General features: G+C 39.4%; 1 protein-coding gene across 4 annotated transcripts in view; it reads right to left on the bottom strand.

Annotated features, from left to right (window-relative positions):
• The window catches only part of CABIN1 (calcineurin binding protein 1), a 206,298-nt gene that overhangs the window by 116,537 nt on the left and 65,263 nt on the right, over positions 1 to 24,498 (bottom strand). For all 4 annotated transcript variants that reach the window (XM_073312661.1, XM_073312662.1, XM_073312664.1 and 1 more), the window contains exons 28-29: positions 13,910 to 14,092; positions 7,725 to 8,056 (exon numbers count right to left, since the gene is read on the bottom strand). In XM_073312661.1, coding sequence (XP_073168762.1) covers positions 7,725 to 8,056; positions 13,910 to 14,092 — 515 coding nt within the window. The remainder of the gene's footprint in view (positions 1 to 7,724; positions 8,057 to 13,909; positions 14,093 to 24,498) is intronic.

A 24,498-nucleotide genomic window follows, 5' to 3' on the forward strand; every position in this document is an offset into this window, starting at 1 on the left:
TTCACTGCCAATGCTTGTAATTAGTTAAAAATTATGATACTCACCCAAAAATATCACTTTTACTAGTTACAAGAACTAATACTCCTCAGAGCCAAGCCCCCAACTCCTCCTTCAGCATACGGCCAAGAGAAGACCTAGAAAGCTCTCATTGAGAACACTGCAGGGTTAGCATCAATGTAGATGCTCTAACAACACTTTCAAATGTTGCTCTTCATTGTAGAAAACATTTTTTCAAGTTTGATTTTGTTAAGGAAGCCTGGAGTTGACCCTCCTCCATTATGGGAGAACATGCAGCCATGTTGATTTTAAAGCAGTGGCAGTGTTTGTGCAGGTGCATTCCAATGTCTCCCAGAGCCATACACGGTTCTGATCCTCCGATGGCGTACAGATTTGAAAACATTCTTACTGTAGTTATATTTTTTAATTTTAATACCAGGCTTTCAGGAGCGCCAGGCAGCCATTTTTCACATTTGAAATTTGCCATAAATTAATATCCAAATAATGCAACAAATTAAGACTAAGGATTATATTCTATTCCTTTTTACATATTTAAAACTTAAGCGGTATATAAACAAACTAGGGCTGTTGATTAATCGCGGTTAACTCACGCTATTAACTCAAAAAAAATTAATCGCGATTAAAAAAATTAATTGTGATTAATCGCAGTTTTAATCACAGTGTTAAACAGAATACCAATTAAAATTTATTAAATATTTTGCATGTTTTTCTACACTTTCATATATATTGTATTCTGTGTTGTAACTGAAATCAATATATTTGAAAATGTAGAAAACATCCAAAAATATTTAAATAAACAGTATTCTGTTATTGTTTACCAGTGCGATTAATCGAGATCAATTTTTTTAATCGCTTGACAGCCCTAAAACAAACTATGTTTCGCTCTTCAAGATATTATTTGATATGGAAGGGTATAATGTGTATATATGTGGTGGCAGGTAACAGACTGCTGAGTAGTCTGAAGGTTCTTTAGAACTTTTGAATGTACTCAGAATAGAAGGCATATTTAATAGGAAAATTCTAGTTCCCCAAGTGAACAACAACATTTTACTTTGCATCAAAGCTATGTATTTTACAAGACCTCATCTCCAATGCACCTTGCTATTTTAAAAACATAATCTACCTTTTTTTGGTCTATAAACATTTCCTCCTTATTGATTATTTGTTTGTGAAGATTTCCACTATGTATTTCATGCAGTAGGTTGATGTGTTGTGTGGGCTTGTTTGGGGGCTTTTTTGGAAAGAGAAATTGGGAGAAAACCATGAGAAGCACCAATATAACCTATCTGATGGATTTTATTGGATCCCTAGTACTGTTGTTATGGGCTGAGATCGGCCAATATGCCAGGCTTGGCAAGTGCATTATATTAGGAAAAGTGATGTTACATTGTTTGATCTAAACGCATAGGCCATACAATAGATATTTTAAAATTAGCTTCCATTGCTAATGGAAATACTAGCTCTGAACAGGTAAGAGAATAAGTTGCCGTTTGCAAACAGGTGGCAGTCCAGTTTGTCATCTTTATGAATAACTTCTGTATAGCTCCATTTTATTTAGCAGCTTCTCTCTTATCAAGGACTAAAGCTGCTGCATAGATGTAAAAGATGCAGGGGGATAGAGTAGAAGTGAAAGATCCTGGAGGGAGACATTTTAAACAAATTAGTACCACTGACCTAACATATGACGATGCAGCAAATATACATGATTATTACTAATGGGATACTAACAATTTCTCTGAGCTGTACTGTTTGTGTTGGAAAGAGTTTTAAAGAACAGCACTGATCAGAGAAACTGTTAGCAACTTATTAGCTACAATGACATATAAACACACTTTTGCCAACATAATTGGGATACTAATGTAGACCAGCCATGCAACATCTGTTCCAAAGTGTTCCAAGGTTATTAGATTTCAAAGTGGAATGTGAATCAACTGCAGCCTTGAGCTATGCAAGTTTACATTGTCAGAATTTGTTCCTAATATTTGATGTATGTCCTTTATACACAGTATTTGACAGAATTCCAAGGCAACTAGCTCAAAGTGCTTTTTTGATTCCACAGTTGTGATGTCATCTTGCAGCAGGAATGTAGCAAAGAGTAGTCCCTGAAGCTGTTGAAAGCTAGACCCAGAGCAGCTGTAATATTGGTGTATTACTGGATTTGTACTACAAAGTTCCTGAAAACTGTCAAAACTTCCTACTTCCACAAACTAATTTGTCTGTTAAATACAAAGTCGGTGATGATGAACAACTCAGTAGTGGATCACTTTATCAAAGATTCTGGCTTTAAATTACTACTCATGCATTTTATACCATGTCCGGTGGCGGCCTGATGTAACTACGGCTCATATTACATTCTCCTAATGGCAAACAGGTGTTAAAAATTGTTAAGGGTTCTTGTTAAGGATAGATAATGTATGAGCATTAATAAATTAAAAAAAACCTAAGGACAGGAAAAAAAGCATCTCCTGGGAAAGACATTATAAGAAAGATATGCCTAAAACATTTTATACATACACAACTTTTTTTTTTTTTTTTTTTTTAAAACACTTCCTGACTGCCTATGGGTAGGAGGATATTATACCCCTGCCTGGACTGACCCCCACAACATAAGAGAACTATTCACTTTCACTTTATTTTAGGTAGTACTTGCTATCCGTATTTGTGAACAAAGCCTTGACTTTTTCTCTGCCTATCTTGTCCTTCCTATTTCACCCTGGATTAAGTTATAAAGATCAAATTGTGGCATTGCCTTCATTTTTGTGGTAAAAGATGGAAGTCACAAAGGAAGCATTAGGACTTCACTGCAAGGCAGAGAAGCAGGTTTAGTGGGGGAATAAAACTGGCAGTCAAGTTTGTAGAGAAAAAATAGCTTTTGAAAATTCACTTTTATATTCCCCCCACCACCAGTATGAAAGTCCCATCTAACAAAATTTAGCAGCTAAACACAGATTAGCTTCGATGACAACATGAGATGAAAATAACCACCAACATTTTGAGGCAACATTTTGAGGTGGAAAGTGGAGTGTCTGGCCAAATAAAATGTAGAACAGATCCTGAAAAGGACTTGGTAAAAAAGCTTGTCCCTTTACCAACATCCTGATTCAGCAAAATCAATGGTACAGAGACATGACAGAAAAGGGTGAAAAGAACCAGTGCATGAGAAACTTACTTTTCTATGCACTGTGGAGGCTAGACAATCGTCTCTTCTGGCCAGCCATGAATTTTGGCCCTCCTTGGTTCTTCATGCAAATTTTTGGCAATGGACACAAATGCTGAACTTCACAACAAGATTTTATGCAATTTAAAATTACGCTTAGCTCTCTGAAACCTCACCAGAAATCTATTCAAGCCACACAGCAACCCACCTGTACCTAATCTATTTATCAAGGTTCTCAGACCACGCTTGTCACCATGGTATAAGAACATAAGAATGGCCATACTGGGTCAGACCAAGGTCCATTCAACCCAGTTGCCTGTCTACCGACAGTAGCCAATGCCGGGTGCCCCAGAGGGCGTGAACCTAACAGGTAATGGTCAAGTGATCTCTCTCCCACCATCCATCTCCATCCTCTGACAAACAGAGGCTAGGGACACCAGTCCTTACCCATCCTGGCTAATAGCCATTAATGGACTTAATCTCCATAAATTTATCCAGTTCTCTTTTAAACCCTGTTATAGTCCTAGCCTTCACAACCTCCTCAGGCAAGGAGTTCCACAGGTTGACAGTGCGCTGAGTGAAGAAGAACTTCCTTTTATTTGTTTTAAACCTGCTGCCCATTAATTTCATTTCGTGGCTCCTAGTTCTTATATTATGGGAACAAGTAAATAACTTTTCCTTATTCTAAGTATCTAAGTATCCTTCTCAGTCCAGTTGTTACTACATATGCTCAGATATATTTTACTTTCTAAATTTATTTATGGGTAAAACTCCCACAAAGGGCATAATAGACAGACAGATATCTTAACTCTTTGGCACTACCTAACCAGAGGCAGCAACTGTTTAAAAGAATATGAATCAATGGTCCAAGACAGAAAATTCTGTCCTCTGGAAATTCTGTGGTATAAGCAATCATAATAGCAGAAAGAAAAGGAGTACTAGTGGCACCTTAGAGACTAACCAATTTATCTGAGCATAAGCTTTCGTGAGCTATAGCTATTGGTTAGTCTCTAAGGTGCCACTAGTACTCCTTTTCTTTTTGCGAATACAGACTAACACGGCTGCTACTCTGAAACCTGTCATAATAGCAGAAAGTAATAGAAGTTTTTTGGGAAGTTGAGTGACAGTTAATTATGCACCAAATGTAAAAAATATATATAACCCTCTATAGACTGCACAGAAATTAACCTATCTACTAGAAATGAGGAAGGGAGGAACTGGCAAAGATGAGATTTAACCCTATGGCTTTCAGGAAAGACAGGTATTTGACACGATATTTAGACTACTGTACCCATCCTCTCTCTTCTATGCTATCTACTGCCCAGCCAATAGCCAAACATAATGAATAACTAAGTGCATATAAATAGTTAGTTTGTGAGAGAAAGAAAGAAAGAAAAAAAGAAGGGAAAAACATTAAGAAAACGTTTTGTGAGGAGTTCCTCAGGCAAGGATATGCTACCCTCTGACTAACTGCTTTGAAGATAGACAGGCTTTCTTACTGGAAGATGATACAACCAGTTTGTCAGCAACAGTAATGACAGATTGTGAAAATCCATTGCTGCTCTTAATGATTGGATTTTTATGAAGAAATTAATGGCTGTCATATACAAACAGTGTGAAAATATTTTCAAAACTGCCTGTGTTTAAAAACTGGTCATGTTTTGCTAGAAAATGACTACTTTATAGCCAGTCTGAATGCTGGACACATTCCACTTGATTCGTAATACATGTTACAGATCAATTTGGCGTCTTTTGTGCTGTTAATATTTTTGTACTACAGTATGACAGAAATTGAGCTCACATGTAATAAGATTATGAACACTGTAGAAATTGCTATATATTAATCTATGAATACATATATGTAATAATGACATGAACACTGTATATGACCAGAGCAATGAGGGAAACTTATCCTATATTGGGTTATAAGACTTTCCTGTGTGAATGCATTGATCTAATTTGTCTTGGGATTAGCTGAACATTTATTACATGCCTATAATACTTGAATTCAATGGGAACTGTACATAAAGGCAATACAGTGGCTTCCCAGATGAGAATACATAGGTACACACAAAAAAGACAAGGGAGACAGCTGTTGGCTTCCAAGTGGAGCAGTATGAAGGAAATGGGTCTCCCAGATCTAGGGAATGGCAAGCCTTAGAGAAGAACTAGCTATGCAGACAGTATGCTTTATTGTTGTTAAGATGTGTTTCCTCTGAAATGCTTTTGTTCTAAATAAAGATTTTGCTTTAAGGAAGCTGTTTGGTCACTAATCCCCATTGTCACTGGGAACAAAACTACAGGTTTGAGCCCAAGTCAGACCTGGTAAGGTGATCACAGTTGAGACACAGGGAACTGCCATCAGAATCACCTAGTCTGAGATTGGGAGAAATGTGTGTTTCCATCACAAGAAAAAGGTGACAGCTTGAGGGGTAGAGGGGGCATGCTCAAGAAGCCATAAGTTATTGGAGGTGCAGTTAGGTCGATAATTATGATCAGCAGTATAATTTTCTTTTCCATTTCTTTGCCATTATCTTTTCCATTACCCTCACTGCTATTAGAATGCATAGTGGAAATTCAATTAATAGAAGGTACGGTGTAGGTGGGGAAGGAATACTAGGGGGGTAAGGTAGTACAGTGTGTCATTGCACTAGGCTTTCAAATCAAGAGACTTGGGTTCAAATGCTGATTTTGACCAACAGAGAAATAAGTTTGGTAGTTTCAACTTATTACTCATGGATACTTTACAACTTACTTTACAAGCTGGCATGATAGGCGGTTGCTGCTCAAGAAAGGCCCAGGGCTAGAATAGCAGTGGTGTTGCAGGCCAAAACTCAGGTGGACTACAGAACTGTGACAAAGAAACTTTCGCAGAACCTGACTGTAGTGCATTTTGCCTCAGTCTAGGCTAGAATTATCCATCTATAATTTTCATGAGCACCAAATTCGTAAAAAAAGAAGCTACAACATGCAAGAGTTATTCAAAACATCCATAGTTGCAAAGATCAATGCTCAATACATTTTGTATGCTGCTTGATTATGTGGGAGACAGTTCTCTGCAAAACATACTTGTTTTGGGTGCAAAATAAACATGCTAAATCTAAAATAAAGGAGGTTTACAGTTCAAAACAGAGAAAGAGATAACTCATGACAGTTAAAGTCCTTTCACAGTAATTCAACCATGAAGAACACATTTAGGTCATGCTGGAGGAGGAAAGTTCTGCTTCTCTCAGGCCAAATGTGCACTAATTCCAACACAGCGACCAAGACATTTTCTGCCCCGTTTAAACCAAGACCACAGGCCTGTGCGTCAGTCTGCTTTGGAATTGCAGTAGGATCCTTGAGTGACTTTCACTCAGTGATTTCTAACAGCCAGTAACTGGTCTACTCAGGGGGAAGTAATGACAGATTACAGGAGCAGGAGATTTAGAAACGCAATACCCTAGCACAGCAATTTGGGTTTAGTATCAAGTGGGGAAAAGAAATTTCCGTCAAGCCTTAATTCTTATTTTGACCTTCACTTAGTGATAGCTAGGATCCTACATCCATATAGCCACGGTCTGACTACCCTACCCGTCTAGTGAATGCCATTAGAGAAAACATGCATTCCTATAAGATAGGAAGAATGTGTTCGGTTACAAAATCTTGAACTTTTTCAGCTGTGTGAAGGGAGGCAGAGGTAATGTTTCTGTCTTCATATTTAGCTTATATAACCTTCCCCTTTCCAAATCATTCCATAAAAATGCTTCAGTAAGGAGGAACTGTGCTCCTCTCAGAGCTCTGTTAAAACTATTCTTGACTGATTAGAAAATATCACTGTTGAGGAAGACAAGATTTCCCTATCCCCAAAGGAGAACACAACCTCTGCAGTACTCCCAAGACAAGGCAGCACAAGAGTCAGAGACCAAACCTGGTCTTCTATCTGATAGTGATCTTACATCTGGCCCCCGAGATGCCACAAGCCAGAAACTGAGGGAGTTGGGAAGAGAACTAATTCTTACCATACTGAGGGGACCTTCTGGAACACAGCTCCTCTTGTTTTAATATATTAAGGATGTGTAATCTTCTAGTATCAGTAAGTATCTATTAATAAATCTACTGCTTTTATTTTTCAAAAAGCTGCATAAACACAAAGTCCTAAAATTTAAAAAGTGTGCACGCAAAGTATATCTTTTTGCATTCAGATCTCTCAGCATGTGTATGTGCATCAACTGGTTTGTGCATACCATACATATGCATGCAAATGTAGTTGTCCAATTCTGCACATGTACTTTTTAAAATTTAGATCCAATTTACTAATCTTCCCTATGCCCTGGATGTGGGTAAGCATTATTATCCTCATTTTACAGATGAGGAATCTGAGGTGCCACAAAGGCTAAGTGAATTGATCAAGGTCACACAGCAGGTCCATGTCAACACTGAGGAGTTCCTAACCATTTGCTCAGTCCACTTATTTAGTTACAGGTAAGATATAATTCTTTTTATATTTATAAGAAATAAATAGTTTTAAACACAGCTGGCCAGTCATTGTGCCAGTGCTATGTCTTACCTTGTGTGTTTTGCTGTACGCATACAGAAAGGCCAGTCTGTAGAGGCTCTTATAGTGCTGGGGGAAACGGCTCAGACACAAACGGAAGGAGGTGATGCATTGTTCTGTCAGGAATTTGCGTTGCTCTTCAAGATCTGCTGGAAGACACTGGGGAAACTCAGATGCGTCTCCACAAGATTCAGCTTTCTTCTTACAGTCCCACTGTGAAGGTGGGGGAACTGTAGCCTTGATAGGGATGCCAGATGATACTTGGGCATCTAAAAGAACTTTCTGGACACTATGCTCAGCTGCATGATAAGATTCAGAGTTCTCCAAGGGTTCTTCTGACTTTCCTACAAATGAACAAAGGTTCAGCATTTGTGTTTTAGAACCGATGTATACTGAAAAACTTAAAACTTTTTCTCCATTAAACTACATTCAGAATAATTCCAGAACTTCCCAATATACGTGTGACTGTTCTGTTCTACATGTTCAATGAACAAGACACCTTCAAGCTCCTAGAGAAACATATATATAACCATCTATCAAGAGGAAGGCAACTTTAGAGTCACAGGCTCTAGGGGCAGAAGGGTCTATTATGATCACCTAATCTGACTTCCTGAATAACACAGGCCAGGGATTTCTCCATTAAGTCCAATAATTTGTGGTTCAACCAGGCCAACATTTTTACAAGATAAATCTTCATTTATCAGATAATGCTGACTCTACAATATCCCTTGTCACCTGTTGCAAAGGTTAATTACCTTCACTGTTAAAAATTTGCAACCTATTGCAATTAACATTTTTTCAGCTTTCAACCACTGAATCTTGTTACAGCCCTCTGCTAGAATAATGAGCCCTCTCATATCAGTTACTATCACTTGATGTAGCTATTTATAGTCCATGATCAAATCGCCTCTTAACCTTCTCTTTGATTAGCTAAATAAACTGAGTTTAAGTCTCTCTTTCAGGTGTGTTTTCCTCACTGTGAATCATTCTTGAAGCTCTTGTCTGAACCCTCTCCAATTTTTCAACAGCCTTTTGAATGTGTTGACACTAGACATGGACACAGTATTCCAGCAGGATGTACTATGTTTTTCAGAAACTTCTGAAGGCTGGGGAAAATATTTCTATTTAATTTTTTAAACCATTAAATATTTTACAATCAGCACCTTCTGACCTAGAATTGTTAGCACACTTGATGCGTCTGAGCCATCCCAAGTTTGAGGAAGACCTTTTAAAATTTTTAACTTAAAAAGTGTTAGATTTTTCAAGCTACAGCATATTCATACAATGTTTCAGTAATACCAGAATGTTTTAATTCTCAACTCAAAAAGTTTCAGTCATTCCAATGCCTTAATCATCCCAGAAGCAGAGGAAAAAAGCTGTCAAAATTAACACGAGCAAAACTCTTTTACATGCTTCGCTGATGTTATTTTGTATTTATACCCATAGCATCTGGGGGACTTAAAATTTGTTTTAATTTTTTTTAAAGTATCCAAAGCAAACGTTTATGTCCCTTCCCTCAAAATAGGCTTTTTTAAATTAATTGTAGGAAAGCTAATTCAAATATTTTTGAATTATTTTTGAATTGTGGGTTTGTGTTGTGTTGTAAGCAATGGGTGTAGTTAGAAGTGGAAGTACAAAACATACACCCCGCCTCTAATACTGGGTCATATTACATATTACAAAATAATGTTATCAAATCTTATATTAATTTACAGCGGCGACGGACAGGGGGACAGGAGGGGAGGGGCCAGGGGCTAGCCTCCCTGGCCGGGAGCTTATGGGCTGGGTAGGCCATAGTTTGCCCACATCTGGTATAGTCACTCTGGCGCAAGTTTCCCTAGTTTAGACAAACCCTAAGAAAAAGCATAATTCAAAAGAAGAAAACAAGTTATCAAAATATCAATGATACATACAATGTTGAAATAAACGTTTACTGTACATTTCTCTCCAATGAGAATAAGGGAATGGATCAGGACCTGCTAAGCATCAAATTTTGTGGATCCATAAAATATGATATTATGGAAGGAGAGACTAAACAATGGTGTGATGTGATAGGAAAGTTTTATGAGCCTAAGTTTGGATGGCAGCATTACTCACAAAGGTGAACAAATTACACGCCAATAATATTTATGCTACACCCTCACATTTTACAGAAAAAAAACATTAACTTTTAGAGAGTTTTAAACTAATGTATTGGTTTTGTTTTTCATATCCCTCTACTTGTAAAGCCCAGCTCCCGCAGCACCGAATTCAACTATACAGGCTTCAGATGGAGAGAGAAATTCTAACTAATAGATTTTGGAAGATCTAAAATTATTTAAAATCACTTTTCCATATATAACATCTGATATCAAATGATCTATTGGAGCTCAAATAACCGCTGTATTCCATGGGAAAAGGATGGCAGAAGGTGGTTTCAAGTTCTCCATTGTGAATAAGCTTTCAATTCCAGTATTTATGATTCGCAAGATATTGAATAATAAGCTATCACTAGCCCAGGATTAAGTATGGGCAAAAGAGAGAAAAATTTTTGTTTGTGATTGTTTTACAATAACAGCTCCTTCAACTGCTCAGGACTTTGAAATATTAGAAGCCAGAGTACAGGTGAGGAAGTCAAAAGACCATGATAAAAATTGATTTACCACATTATTCTGCAGGTTATGAGAGGGTTCTATCACTTATGTCAGTGGTATCACAACCACATGGGTGATATAAATATAAAGTTTATATATACACATTTTTAAAAAACACAAACTATACATATACACCCCACTGGCATCCAACAAAAGTTCAAAAGCATAGCTCAACATCTTTCCAATACTTCTGCATGCTGGACAAAACATTTTAATGTCATCACTAGAGCTATCGATTAATTGCAGTTAACTTGCAATTAACTCAAAAAATTAATCGTGATTAATCCCAATTTTAATCGCACAATAGAATACCAATTGAAATGTATTAAATATTTTGGATGTTTTTCTACATTTTCATATATATTGTATTCTGTGTTGTAATTGACAGGTTTCAGAGTATCAGTCGTGTTAGTCTGTATTTGCAAAAAGAAAAGGAGCACTTGTGGCACCTTAGAGACTAACCAATTTATTTGAGCATAAGCTTTCGTGAGCTACAGCTCACTTCATCGGATGCATCACAAAAGCTTATGCTCAAATAAATTGGTTAGTCTCTAAGGTGCCACAAGTACTCCTTTTCTTTTTGTGTTGTAATTGAAATCAAAGTGTATATTATTTTTGATTACAAATATCTGCACTGTAAAAATGATCAACATAAGAAATAGTATTTTTCAATTCACCTCATACAAATACTGTAGTGCAATCTCTTTATTGTGAAAGTGCAATTTACAAATGTAGATTTTTGTTTGTTTGTTTGTTACATAACTGCAATCAAAATCAAAACAATGTAAAACTTCAGAGCCTACAAATCCACACAGTCCTACTTCTTGTTCAGCCAATTGCTAAGACAAACAAGTTTGTTTACACTTATGGGAGACAATGCTGCCCTCTTCTTATTTACAATGTCACCAGAAAGTAAGAACAGGCATTTGCATGGCACTTTTGTAGCCGGCATTGCAAGGTATTTATGTGCCAGATTTGCTAAACATTCGTATGTCCCTTCATGCTTCGGCCACCATTCCATACTCCTGAGGGCATTCTACACCAAAAAATTTAAAATTCTGCGCACAATATTTTAAAATTCTGCCAGTTTTATTTGTCAATAAATAAATACAGGGGCTCCAGCATGGCAGTGGGGAGCACAGGCCATTGGCTGCATGAAGCTCAGAGACCACCCTGCAGCCTCCCCACCCCCACCCCTGGGACACGGACTAAGTGGTGAGGCTGCACCTGACATTGCCCCAGCACAAGACCAGGGCCTGCCCCAGAAACATCCTGGGGCCCTGCCTTGCCCCTCTGTGCCAGGCACACCAGGTGTGGGGCAGGCAGGCTCAACCAGGCAGGATCCAAGTGTGAAGGGGCTCAGTGTGGGGGGATACAAGTGTGGGGTGAGAGAGTTCTGTGTGGGACAGTCTGGATGCAGGCAGATTGTGGAGGGATCTGGATGCATAGAGGCTTGTTGAGGGGGTTCCAGATTCAGGGACAATGGGACTCTACAGCAGCTTCCAGGTGAAGGGGGTTGGAACTCAGCGGGGGAGTCTAGATGCAAGGGGAGTGTGGTGGGGTGGGGTGGGGGTCTGGGTGCAGTTAGTTGGGGATCAGTGACATGGATGTCTAGATGTGGGGTCTCTGGATGGGGGGGGGGGTGAGGCTCATCAGGGTGGGGGTTTGAGTGCCGGGAGCAGAGTGGCAGTGGTCTGGGCTGCAGGGGTGGGGGTCAGGAGGCAGGGTGGCTCCAGATGCAGGGGTTGAGGTTCAGTGGGCAGGGTTCAGGTATGGAGTGCTAGGGGTGTTCTGGGTGTATGGGGTGAGGGTTGGCAGGAGAGTCTGGGTATGGAAGGTCTGGCTGCATGGGGATTGAGAGGATGGGGGGAGCATCTTCCCATACAGTGACCTCTCCCTCCACAGCTGAGGAGTGATGGGGGCAGGAAGCAGGGGAGGATGCTGAACTTCCTGCAGTTGGGGGAGGTTTCTGGGTGTGGGTCTGACACAGACCCAGCCACTCCTTGCAACGGAAGAGTAAGTCCCATCCCCTCCTGACTCCAGCCCAGCCAGAATCATAGAATATCAGGGTTGAAGGAACCTCTGGAGGTCATCTAGTCCAACCCCCTGCTCGAAGCAGGACCCATCCCCAGTTTTTGCCCCAGATCCCTAAATGGCCCCCCTCAAGGATTGAACTCACAACCCTGGGTTTAGCAGGCCAATGCTCAAACCACTGAGCTATCCCTCCCCCCAGGACTAGCAGCTGATCCCAGCTCAGGGTAGGAGACACTGGTTAGGGTGTCTCCAGCCCTGTGGTGATTTACCTCTCTGTTGGTTACTCCGGGTGCCTGAAACAATGTACCTGAGCTGCTAGGGAGTGGTGTGTGACTGCTCTTGCAGCTTCCCTTTGCTTCCCTGACAGAAAGTCATTTTTCTGTGGGGAAGCCTAGAAATTTGCAGGGGACATCAATTCTGTGCAGAGTAATTTCAGAGGAAATGCTTCCATGCTGATGACGCTCGTTAAAAAAATAACGCATTAATTAAATTTGTGACTGAACTCATTGGGGGGAGAATTGTATGTCCCCATATTCTCCCATATATTTCATTTTATTGTAGCCTCGGATGATGACCTAGCACATGTTCATTTTAAAAAAAACTTTCACTGCAGATCTGACAAAACGCAAAGAAGGTACCAATATGATATTTCTAAAGATAGCTACAGCACTCAACCCAAGGTTTAAAAATCTGAAGAGCCTTCCAAAATCTGAGAGGGATGAGGTGTGGAGCCTGCTTTCAGAAGTCTTAAAAGAGCAATACTCCGATGCGGAAACTACAGAACCTGAACCACAAAAAAAGAAAATCAACCTTCTGCTGGTGGCATCTGACTCAGATAATGAAAATGAACATGCGTCAGTCCGCATTGCTTGGGATTGATATTGAGCAGAACCCATCATCATGGACGCATGTCCCCTGGAATGGTGGTTGAAGCATGAAGGGACATATGAATCTTTACCGCATCTGTCACATAAATATCTTGCAACGCCAGCTACAACAGTGTCATGAGAACACCTGTTCTCACTTTTAGGTGACATTGTAAACAAGAAGCGGGCAGCATTATCTCCAGCAAACGTAAACAAGCTTGTTTGTCTGAGCAATTGGCTGAACAAGAAGTAGGACAGAGGACTTAAAGGCTCTAAAATTTTACATTGTTTATTTTTGAATGTAGGTTTTTTGGACATAATGCTGCATTTGTACGTTCAACTTTCATGATAAAGAGATTGCACTACAGTACTGTATTAGGTGAACTGAAAAATACTATTTTGTATTTTTACAGTGCAAATACTTGTAATCAAAAATAAATATAAAGTGTGCACTGTACACTTGGCATTCTGTGTTGTTATTGAAATCAATATATTTGAAAATGTAGAAAACATCCAAAAATATTTAAATAAATGGTATTCTATTATTAACAGTGCAATTAATCGCGATAAATATTTTTAATTGTGATTAATTTTTTTAATCACTTGACAGCCCTAGTCATCATCATCACACAAGCTGCTGTGAGTTACATAATAAAATGATTACCTCTTTCGTCTTCAGATCCTAGAGTTTCTTTGCAGGATGCCATCACATCTGAACAGGAAGTGGAAATCCTCTTCTCTGAGTAAGGCTTCCTCGAACTGTCTTGAGAACTGGCAGGTTCATTAAAGATGTCCTGTGTGGAGCTAGAATCAGAGAGCACCACTGCTGTGCTGTCCTGACTCCTTTCTGCAAAAAAAGGAGAACGAGGTAAAGAATGAATGTGCTACTTCATCCACACCACAGGAGACATTAGGACCAAACAGACCTCCATCTTAAACCATGCGTTAGTGCTTTCTCCTCAATCTAAGTAGCATAATGATTTCAACCATTTTGTAAACTTTCTCTATTGTAACACATGGACCTATGCCAACCAATGTGCCTATTGTCTAAAAGATAAATTTATTTTCTTGTAATCTGTCTTCTACAATTTATTGCTATGTTCATCTCCTCACCTGTTTTTTCCAAGAACTGAATATGTAATTGTTTTCTTTCATAAGCAGTTGTTAAGTATTCATGTAGATTTCATTTTTCGAATGATTTCCTGGGATATCTCAGCACGTTAGAAACCTCGTACAAGGGAGTTGATGCATAACCCTGATAAGCAGTCACCTTTAGGACAGAATGTAGCCAACTCTTTACACTCATAACATTCAGCAGTTTTATTGTGCCACTTGTGGCATCTCAAAAGGAAGGTGGGATAACTTTGGTACACTAGGTAAAAATCTGAGTCCACCAGAACTCATTTGCTAGGGAAAGACCTTGAACATCAAGATTTCTAAGAATTTTTGGAAGCAGTTCTTGCAAAGGAGAGAAGATCAATGTAATTAGAGATGCAAAAGACCTAACAGAATGATCACTGACATCATCCACTTGACAAGAGTTTGATACAGTCCACGGAACGGTCATCTGCTTAGCATCTTGCTAAGATTTCGGTTTGAGATAGACATCAAGATTCCTGGACTTCAGGCTAGCAGCAAACCTTAATTAGTAATGAAAGAGGTGCAGGGGCACAAGCAATTTTTTTACTTTGATAACTGATGTGGCAAACCCAAGGGAGCCAGGGCTATGAACTGCCAAGACTAGAGGTGCCAGGGCTCTGCCCTGGTAAGCCCTTGCACAAATAAAGCAATGGCTAGCAGATAGAAGTGTGAGGGAAGTGATTCAGTTTTGGTGGGTACAGCTGATTAGAGTAATGTATCGCACCTGTTGACTGCTTTACAGTTTGGAGGGGGTTGTTAGCCCTTTCAGCCATAGTTGTTTCAGCACATGAAACAGTTGTAAAAGGTGGTGATTACAGTGGGATAAAAACTGTACCCTAGAATAAAGGAACAAGTGAAAACTTCTCAGATACCTCTGAGACCAGTCTAATATATCCTTAGTCACTATGTCAGGGTTTGGCAGAGACAACCTAGCATATCTTCATGATTGGAACTGGAACAGCCCATCCATGTGCAGGCTCTAAAACTACAACACAACTACAGAAAAAGATACATATTTTCTTCCTCAGATGGGAAAAAACACGTTTTTCTACAATTTTCCACCAGCAAAATTCAATATCTGATGTGAAATCCTAGCAGACAGATCTCTCTCTATATCTAAAGCCCATGGATGAATTTAGTCCCTTTACCAGGGACAGGATTAGTTCAACTGATAAAAAAGCTGCATACAACTAACAGCATGCAGAAAGGCTGACACGTATCTGACACTGAAGACCAATGCAGTCTCTCTGTATTCTTATTCATGATATGATCAAGAATAAAATGAAAAATGCTCACCAACAGAGAGGTTCAACAGAGAGGAGCTGACAGTATAAATAACTCCTTCCCTTTCTGTACAAATTACACAGTACAAATAGAGTGCTGAGACGCTCCTTATGGATTTGTCTTAACCAGATAAACCCTCTCCCCAGACCTCAACTTATAGTACAGGTATTACTAGTTTTGATTCCAGAAAGATTATAATGCAATTTGATTCAATCTACGGGTTTTTCATTTGGCACATGAAGAAAACCTGTCTATCCAGTGAATAGGTCCTATGAAACTGCACCTGGAAAAAGGAACTGGGGGAGGGCATTCCTGGCTTCCTAATAGAAAGTTTTACAGTTTGTTAGTGATGACAGACTTTATATAGAAATGATATCATTACAAAAGAATGGGAGAGGAAAGATTCTGAACGGAGGTCAGTCAAACTTTCATGACTCATTTGTAGAGCTTTAAAAATGTTCTTTGATATATGTGGATATAGCTGAACGCCTGGTCGGTGTCAGGGGGGAAAGAAGTTATGTTTTAAACTTCCAAGGTTTGGAAATTGATTGCAAAGTTTTGGGGGATAAAATAAAAGATATTTTCTCTTGTCCACAGTGGTTCTTAGCAGTTTTGTAACATCCAGAAAGACTGGTTGAATGACAGCACCAACAACAAAAACCCTGATATAGACAACCAACACACTCCACATTTACAGCAATTCATCTGACAGATTTTTTTTTTAAATGGTAGAAACTCAGGCATCTGCTTCAGAAGCAGGTTAGAGGTTGAGTTAGAAGACTGAAGATGCAAAAATACAGCAGTTGCGAGACTATAAATGTTTCATTATCCCATAAGCACTGAAGTTAGTTTTGATGTTCAGCCTGTGACAGATAAAAAGTCAAAATGTTGGAATGGGAATCAAGAATGGCTGGTGTACAGTGAGTTTGTGAGGGCTACATCAGTTACTAGGAAATTAACTAACCTCTCTCAGCATAAAAAATGATGCTCAGATGCTCTGAGCCAGCATGTTATATTTCAAATACCCGCTTATCAATGAAGTTTTTCATCCCAAGGGAGCAAACGTGAAGTCTTCCTTTTCAAATCCTAACTAGCAATCCCAGCTTGAAGTTTCTGCTAAAAAGAAGTGTACATATGTAGGTATGCATGAGTGTATGTGCCACTCTCTCTTTGGGCTATTCCTACACTAGCTAGACAGATACCCAATATTTCAACCACATCATCATCTAACCCTGCTCTGAGCACACAACATAGTGGTAAAAACACAAACATCCATCCAATGACTCTCAACATTGCTTCTGCTGATGGAGCTGAGATGGTGGGCTGCAACAACAGAAATTTTTTCAGAAGTAAAGCAAGTGTAGACCAAGCTTCTTTTTTGGGGGGAGAGGGGGGAAGGGGAGAAAGAGGATGTTTTGTACTGTTGCATCTAAGACATTTTTAATGATTTCTTCTGAGTCAACTTCCTCATTTTCAGTGTACATTTCCAAAAAATGTTTAGAAAGATTGGCACTTGATTTTTTTAATATTTAAATAAATCAAGACTGCTAAGTAGAAGATATGGGTAAATATGGTGTCATCATTTCTTTTTCATGGGCTCCAAAGCAACCACAGAAGAGAGGGTTACTGTGTAGAGGGCATGTGAGCATGGCTATTTTCCTTCACTTGCTTTGACCATTAATATATTACATGGTGGTGTGCATTACTTTGGAGTACACACCAAGGTGACACTAGGATAAGATAAGGGGTGGTCTGAATAGAAATGAAAAAACTTACATATTCAATGCACTCCACCCCCAGCTGCTATTGAAATTCAGCATAAAAGTTGTAAAATGAGAGTCTGAGATTATTAGGTTGTTGCCAGGATTCAACTAATAGTAATTCAGAGGCTGGGAAGTGCTAATATTCACACATTACAGATATTCTCTGCTCAAAATACCTTAAAACATATACGTTAGTGCATCAAGATTCAGCCGCCATCTGAAGAAGTTCCTAAACTGGACACACTTTGAACCTGCACTGCAAATAACAATGGGAACAAGAGCGAGGGGTTCCAAAATTAGGCCTCTCCAAAGACACTACATTAGTTACGAATAAAAGGACTCCAGACTTAGAGTTCTTCTGGACAGGGTGTTGTGAGTCATGATGTAAGTGAACTACCTTAGCAGTAATTAAAATCTGTAGGACAGTGCTATGGAAACAGGCATGCATTACTGATAGGAGAAACCATGAAACTAGACAACTCAGCACTGACTGTATGGATAATTTTGGGAAGGGGGAGTCTTCCAGGAATCCCCATTTCCCCCCACTTCCTTTTACTTCTTTACCTACCCTCAAATGCCTCCTATTGCTGCAACTGTCCCACTGTCAAGAAGGGCTGTACATGGCTCTCTTTGCAGCCTATCAGTGTCACTCCTCTAATCAAGCAGAGATGACTGCTAGAGAGCAACACCAGGAACTCTCTCCCCCCCAGAAAAGACAAGCGAATCACTTTCTCAGTTCTCCCATGCCAGGAACAATTTCAGGTTCTGGACTGTGATCCTTCCATGAGAGTTTACTGTGATGTCAGACTGCCAGACTAGCCATCTGCATGGTTCAGTTTGAGAGTGTGAGCAGGAGCCCAGAGAGAGAGACTGGTGTCAAGACTATATTAGCTTTGATTATTAAGAAATAATTAAAACATATACAGTGCTTTACGTTTATCTAGAAATTTACAAACATTCCCTGCCAAAAAAGTCTTAAGAGCTAAGAAAGAAAAAAGGTAACATATGGCCTAGTAGTTTAGGAAAGGGGATTACTATTAAGGGTTGGAAAGACCCCTGAAAGCTTAGACTAGAAGATCTTCAGAGCAGGAGTTGTACATTCCTGTATGTTTGTACAGTACCTAATACATTTTTGGCACAACTGTAATAACAATACATGAGCTTTAAAATGCAGTTTTATTCTGAGAAATGACTAGAGCTGACTGAAAAGTTTCAGGATTTTTCTGATAGGAAGGGATACATTTTTCATGAATATTTTTTCCATTTCTCAAACAACTTTAGAAGTGACTATGTAAAGCATATGTGGCATTGTAAAGCTACTTCTTTATTGTTCCAATAACTTCTATATCAAATGTGCTCAGTTTACAAGCAAAGGCATGCTGTCTGACTGCCAGTCCCGCAAACTCAGCCTAGAATCTGCGAATCAAGCTGTGTTCTTTCTATTTCATCCACCAGCACCAGCGGTGAAGGTCCCAAATTAAGCACTCTTGACACCTATAGAACTCCAAATTATGCTTTCAGCAACACTTGCACAAACTCAATGTGAGAGATTCTCTCCTTTGCTACAGTCAATGTACACACAATTGTGTAGTCCCCACTGTAAGGCCTGGTGAAGGGAGTATGCCGAGGATGGGGTCATTATGGGGATTCTATTTAAAGCAGCCCCTGGGGATCCCAATGTTATCCTACAGGACCATTACAGTCCTCTCAGCAGCCCAGAATTGGAGGATGAAAAGGTGGGGTAAAGTCACCTTTGCCCTCCCACTTCCAAGGTTGTGAGTTCTGGGCTGTGCCTCGAAGAGACTTAGCAAAGAATCACACCAAATGCCTTCAATATGTTTGCACAGGTGTAACTGACAGGAAAGAATCAATTTGTTGATGAGCATGCAAAGGAATGGAATCCAACTCACATCCTAACAACTGTAGTGTCTCTGCAGCACTAACAGTAGTACAAGACCATAAAAATTTATAGGGTAAAATTTTAAAAGTCAATGGGGGGTGGGAGAGAAATCACTGCGTCTCAGGTGCCTAAGTCACTTAGGTACTTTAGAAAATCTTACCCATTGTCACTAAACTCAGTAGACATGACAAAGGGAGCAGATCTGCGGAGTATGAAGGTGTCTTTTTACATATTCACCTTTTGGAGTAGAACTGCACTTTAGAGAGGGATTTGAAGGAGGAAAGGGAGTCTAGGTAAACAAGAAGAGGGAGCCAATTCCTGGCATGGGGGTAGTAAAAGTGAAGGTACCAACCTTAGAAAAAAGCGTTTGAAGACATTTAGAGAGTGTGTGCCAGAGGAGGAGAGCAGAAATGTAGAAAGGGGCAAAATAAGTTATTTAAGGATTAGAATTAAGAATTTAAATTGATGGGTTAAGAGAAGAGAGCAAAGGGGAGTGTGAGCGGTGTCCTCTCTTCAGTGGTATGAGAAAAGGAAAGCATAATCAGAACACTTACCAGCTGAAAGGGAGAGATATGCAGCAAGCATCACCCGACTGCCAAATGGTCAAATTTCACCAAATTTAAAAGGCCACCTATTAGAAAAGCGTACTGGGAAAAGGGTAATTCTACACTGAGACATTTCAGGAGTGACGAGGTGAATGAGAAGAAACGTTGAAAGGAACAGAATTTCTGCCTATTTGAGGCAAGATATGTGACAAACACACGCCCAGGTCTTGAAGACTGAAGTTTAAAACGGCTGTGTCTTTTTATTGATATTATGTTTCTATAATAAAAGCTGAGATAAATTTTTGTTATCTACTGCTTGTGGTAATTTAATACATTCTGTTAAAAGAGGGGAGCCTTGTGGTTGGAATCCAGCAGAGGAAGAGAACAATTGCCAATGCGCCATATATTCTGCAGCTCTGGTAAGTACTGCAGAATTGTGCGCACAAATCTAAACTTTATTATAAGAACTCTTTTAAATGTCTAATTCGTACAGTTGGGCAGGAAACATTAAAAATGTGAATCAAGAGCAAGTGAGGGACAGAGAGAAGATTTCAGTTATACAGTAGAAACATCAGAGAGCAAGCAGTGTTTGGTAAAGACCCAGGCCCCAATCCTGCAAACATACATGTATTTAACTTCAAGCTTGTGAACAGTCCCACTAAATTTGACTAAATCCCAATCATAATTACGTGCTTTGTTGAATCAGAGTCCAAAGGAGGAGGCTAAGGAGAGGAAACAGAGAGATGTCCGCCGTGTTGCAAATGAAGAATCCAGGACAATTATTCTTCCATGAAAATCCTCTAATCTCGCAACACTAGAGACATCTTAAAGTGCATAATTTTGGGATATCACACATACCAGAAGGGTTAAGATTTCTGTTTACTATTATCCTCCAGAAACAAAAGAAAAATAATTGGTTGGTTAAGACTAGAAGGATGTAAAAAAGTTAAAATAAAATTTTACCTCAGTAAAAAAGTAATTTTTGTTTCAAAACACAAAAACTAACAAGCCCTTTCCTTTTCCCAAATGTAAAATAACTTCAAATAGGAAAGTTGTAAACTTTGTTTTTTACTTGAAAATATGACCATTTTACAATGAGAGGAACCTCAAACTTTAACAAAAATATGCAATTTTTAAAATTTCATCTGTTTTCAATATGAAAATGGCCATTTCTTAGACATTTTTACAAAAACTCCAAAACTATCTGGGTCACAAAATGAAAAAGAGTATTGAGTGAAAATTTATAAGTGTATTATTTCCACACACCACCAGTTAAAATTAATTTATGTTTTCTCAGAGGACACCGTATATTGCTTAGTGAACACAGCTGTTTAGTAGAGGAATTCAGCAGACCTCAAAGTTGTGTTAAACTTTTACAGTTGACTTCAGATGTACATTTACATATAAAAATAATATTTAAAAATTCTGCTTTGCTCCAGCAAAGAATTCTCTCCTCATATCTTCGGACATTGAGCCCCAGTGTGCAGGAGGGACAAGCAGAAAGGAAAAGTGCCTTTTGTCCTGTTTACGTATTGTTACAGAAACATATCTGAATATAGGTCTTGCTAGAAAGATAATTTCAGGATTTGAAAAATTAATGCAGATGGACCCTTTACAGACAAGTTTCAAACTTAGGAATTAACACTGTTCATAGACTGCAAGGAAGGGAAGGGAGGTTTCATAAACACTGCAGTAATTTCCATTCCATTGTATCTGGTGAAGACCCTTTTTAGTCATTCAGGTGGCAGAAGAGAAAGTATTTACCTATGACATTTTAAAGAACTAGAACTTCTATTAGATCTCAGTTCTCTTCTTAAAAGTATGCCAAGGCTAATCTAGTTTCTGATTGACTGAAGTTCACAAGGCTGATCCATAAACCAAAGTAGAATAGTGCTATTCTATAATAGCACAGGAAGCCATTGCCACTCTATTTCACTAATATCCAAATAAAAACACTTGTGTGTGCCTATCAGTTATTTGGAAAAAAAGATGTTTTAATGTAACTTTGAAAAAGGATCAGTGTCTCTCTTTGTCTCAGCACTTCTTTAGGACCAGGAGATCATTATTCTATGTCAACACTCTATTCCATTGATGTGAACTCTTTACATATACCAGTATACATATGGAATATACCTTGTCATCTGAACTGTGGATGTTCACTAGCATGGCAGGAATGAAAAAAGAAGAGGGCAATGGTGTGTAAAAATGTGAGACTGGCCTGAAATAGCAAGTATACAATAGCACTGGACAAGAGGCTACATGCAAAGGCATAAGTATAATGTAGTAAACCTCTTAGAATAGCATGTTGACTGGCAGAATCTGTTTTGCATTATGAAACTGTGAAGGTCCTTGCAAAGGAAGTAGTAAGTAACTGAGAAAAGTAAGAAAGTAAAGCCTTTTTACAGTTGTATTAATGAGGTATTTAGTTTTTATCAATGAAGTTGCTATTCAACTTGATTGACAGATTCCCCACACTCCACCCCATGAAACTCTTTTTTGAGATGAGAGAGAATGGGGAGAAGGTCCTAGGTGTAGCTATATCTGTGGGAAGATACCAGGTTCAAAGAGAAGAAAGGGTAAAACATACAACTTCCTCTTTAGAATACTATCCTGGACATCGGAAGGAAGGGCATGGGTTCTAGTAGTTATAAGATCTTTCAACTGGGGTAGACATTCAGATAGCAGTAGAAAAAGGTGCTAAAACTAAGAGCCTTAAACACAGGTGAGCGGTACACAAAGCTTTTCTGGTATGTGACATATGTATTCCATTCCATTTTAAAGTAAAGAAAAACCTTTGAACAATCATATTTATGGAGTGGCAACTGATGACATTTATCAAAAGTGTCAGACTCAGTCTTTCCCACTCCATAAGGATAGTTGTTCAAAGGCTGTGGTTTCACAGATTTACTGCATGTGGAATATAGTATTTTTACTTACCTTGGCAGTAACTGGAGTTCTTTGAGATATGTGGCCCCTATGTGTATTCCATTTGAGGTATGTGTGCGCTCCATTTCTGAAGACCAGAAATTTTTGCTAGCAATGTCCCTTGATCCAGGTCTGCATCCTTCTCCTCATGCTCCAAACTGAGAGCATAAGGGGTGGTGAAAACTTACTACCCCTCCAGTTCCTTTTGTACCACAAATAACCTTTGGAAGTATTTTCAGCAGAGGGGAAGGAGGGCACTGACAGATCCTATGCAAAGAAGGCTGGATCTTGCTCCTGCCTATTTATTGATATAATAAACTGCTGCCCTGTTGTCTAACATGATCTGAACATGTAGGGTCTGAATAAGTGGTAGAAATCGTGTGAAGGCTTCATGCAGACTGCAGAACTAGGAGGTTGATGTGTAACTGTGATTCTTGTTGGGTACCACTACCCTGTGCTACATGTTCATTCAGATGGCCTCCCCAGCCTAGTACGGAGGTGTCTGTGACCCATCTTTTCATGGGTTGGGGAGGGACGAAGAGACCCCACTACCACACACACACACACACAGTTAATCTGTTTTCCTACCAGATAAGCTAAGTCAGAACACTGTGGGGACATGAGACTGCTTTGTCCACAACCACACATGTAGATATCAGAGATGAAGTCTCAAAGAGTGTCACATACATATAAGAGGACATGTGATGTAGGAGGAAGAGACAGCATCATACTGTTGTCTGAGGGCACAGTTGAAGCTGATGATGAGCTCCTTCATAGCTTGGAATCTGTCCAGAGGCAGGTATACTTTGGCTCTGATCGAATCCAGGGTTGTTCTAATAAAATGTATAATCTGCACAGGAGCTAAAATGGACTTTTCTTTATTTACTTGGAGTCCTAATGAACATAGGACTTGGACTAAAGATAGGACTGCCCTCTGAACGTCTCGGTACAGCTTCCCCAGGAGTCGCCAGCACTTCAAGGTACCGGAATAATAGCGGCGTGCCCTGATCATTCAAAAGTGCTGCCACTACCAGTGTCACCTTTGTGAACACTCATCGCACCATCAAAAGACAGAAGGGGATCACGCCGTACTGGTAATGGTCCAAACAGAGGGTGCACTGAAGGAACCTCCTGTGTGCTAGGTGGATGTTGGTGTGGAAATAAGCATTCTTTAAATCAGGAGCTGTGAACCAGTCGCGTTTGTTTAGAGAGGGAAATATAGAGGCCAGGGTGATCATCTGAACCACAGGAGGCAGATGAAGGCATTCAGCTGTCTGAAATCTAGTATGGGCCTCCAGCCTACTTTCTTCTTGAGGATTCTTTTTCTTTTGTATGTCAACCTGAAAAGCAACATTAAAAGGTCAACATCCAAGTCTGTCATTTGCTCTGTGGCTTCAGGTGACCTGGAATAAATCAAGGCTTTCCCTTCAGAGAAAGATCTTAGAGGGCAGTGGTTCACTAGTTTGTTCCCTGGTTTGGCTGTCTTCTCCACATTCACATATCAGGCTATACTTCATTTTCCATTTGAGTAGTGGTAATTACAAACATCTGTTTGAAATTCTGATGTGGTCTGCTGTGATCCAAAGCTTTTGTGCCATGGTGAAGCTAGATGGCTGGTCTATAGGATCTGTGATCAGGCCTTGATTCTTTACCTCCATTACTTTCCCCAAAGCCTCTGCACCACTTGGTTTTTGCT

The sequence above is a fragment of the Lepidochelys kempii genome, chromosome 15 (genome assembly GCF_965140265.1).
Source record: "Lepidochelys kempii isolate rLepKem1 chromosome 15, rLepKem1.hap2, whole genome shotgun sequence".
Taxonomy (NCBI): Eukaryota; Metazoa; Chordata; order Testudines; family Cheloniidae; genus Lepidochelys; species Lepidochelys kempii.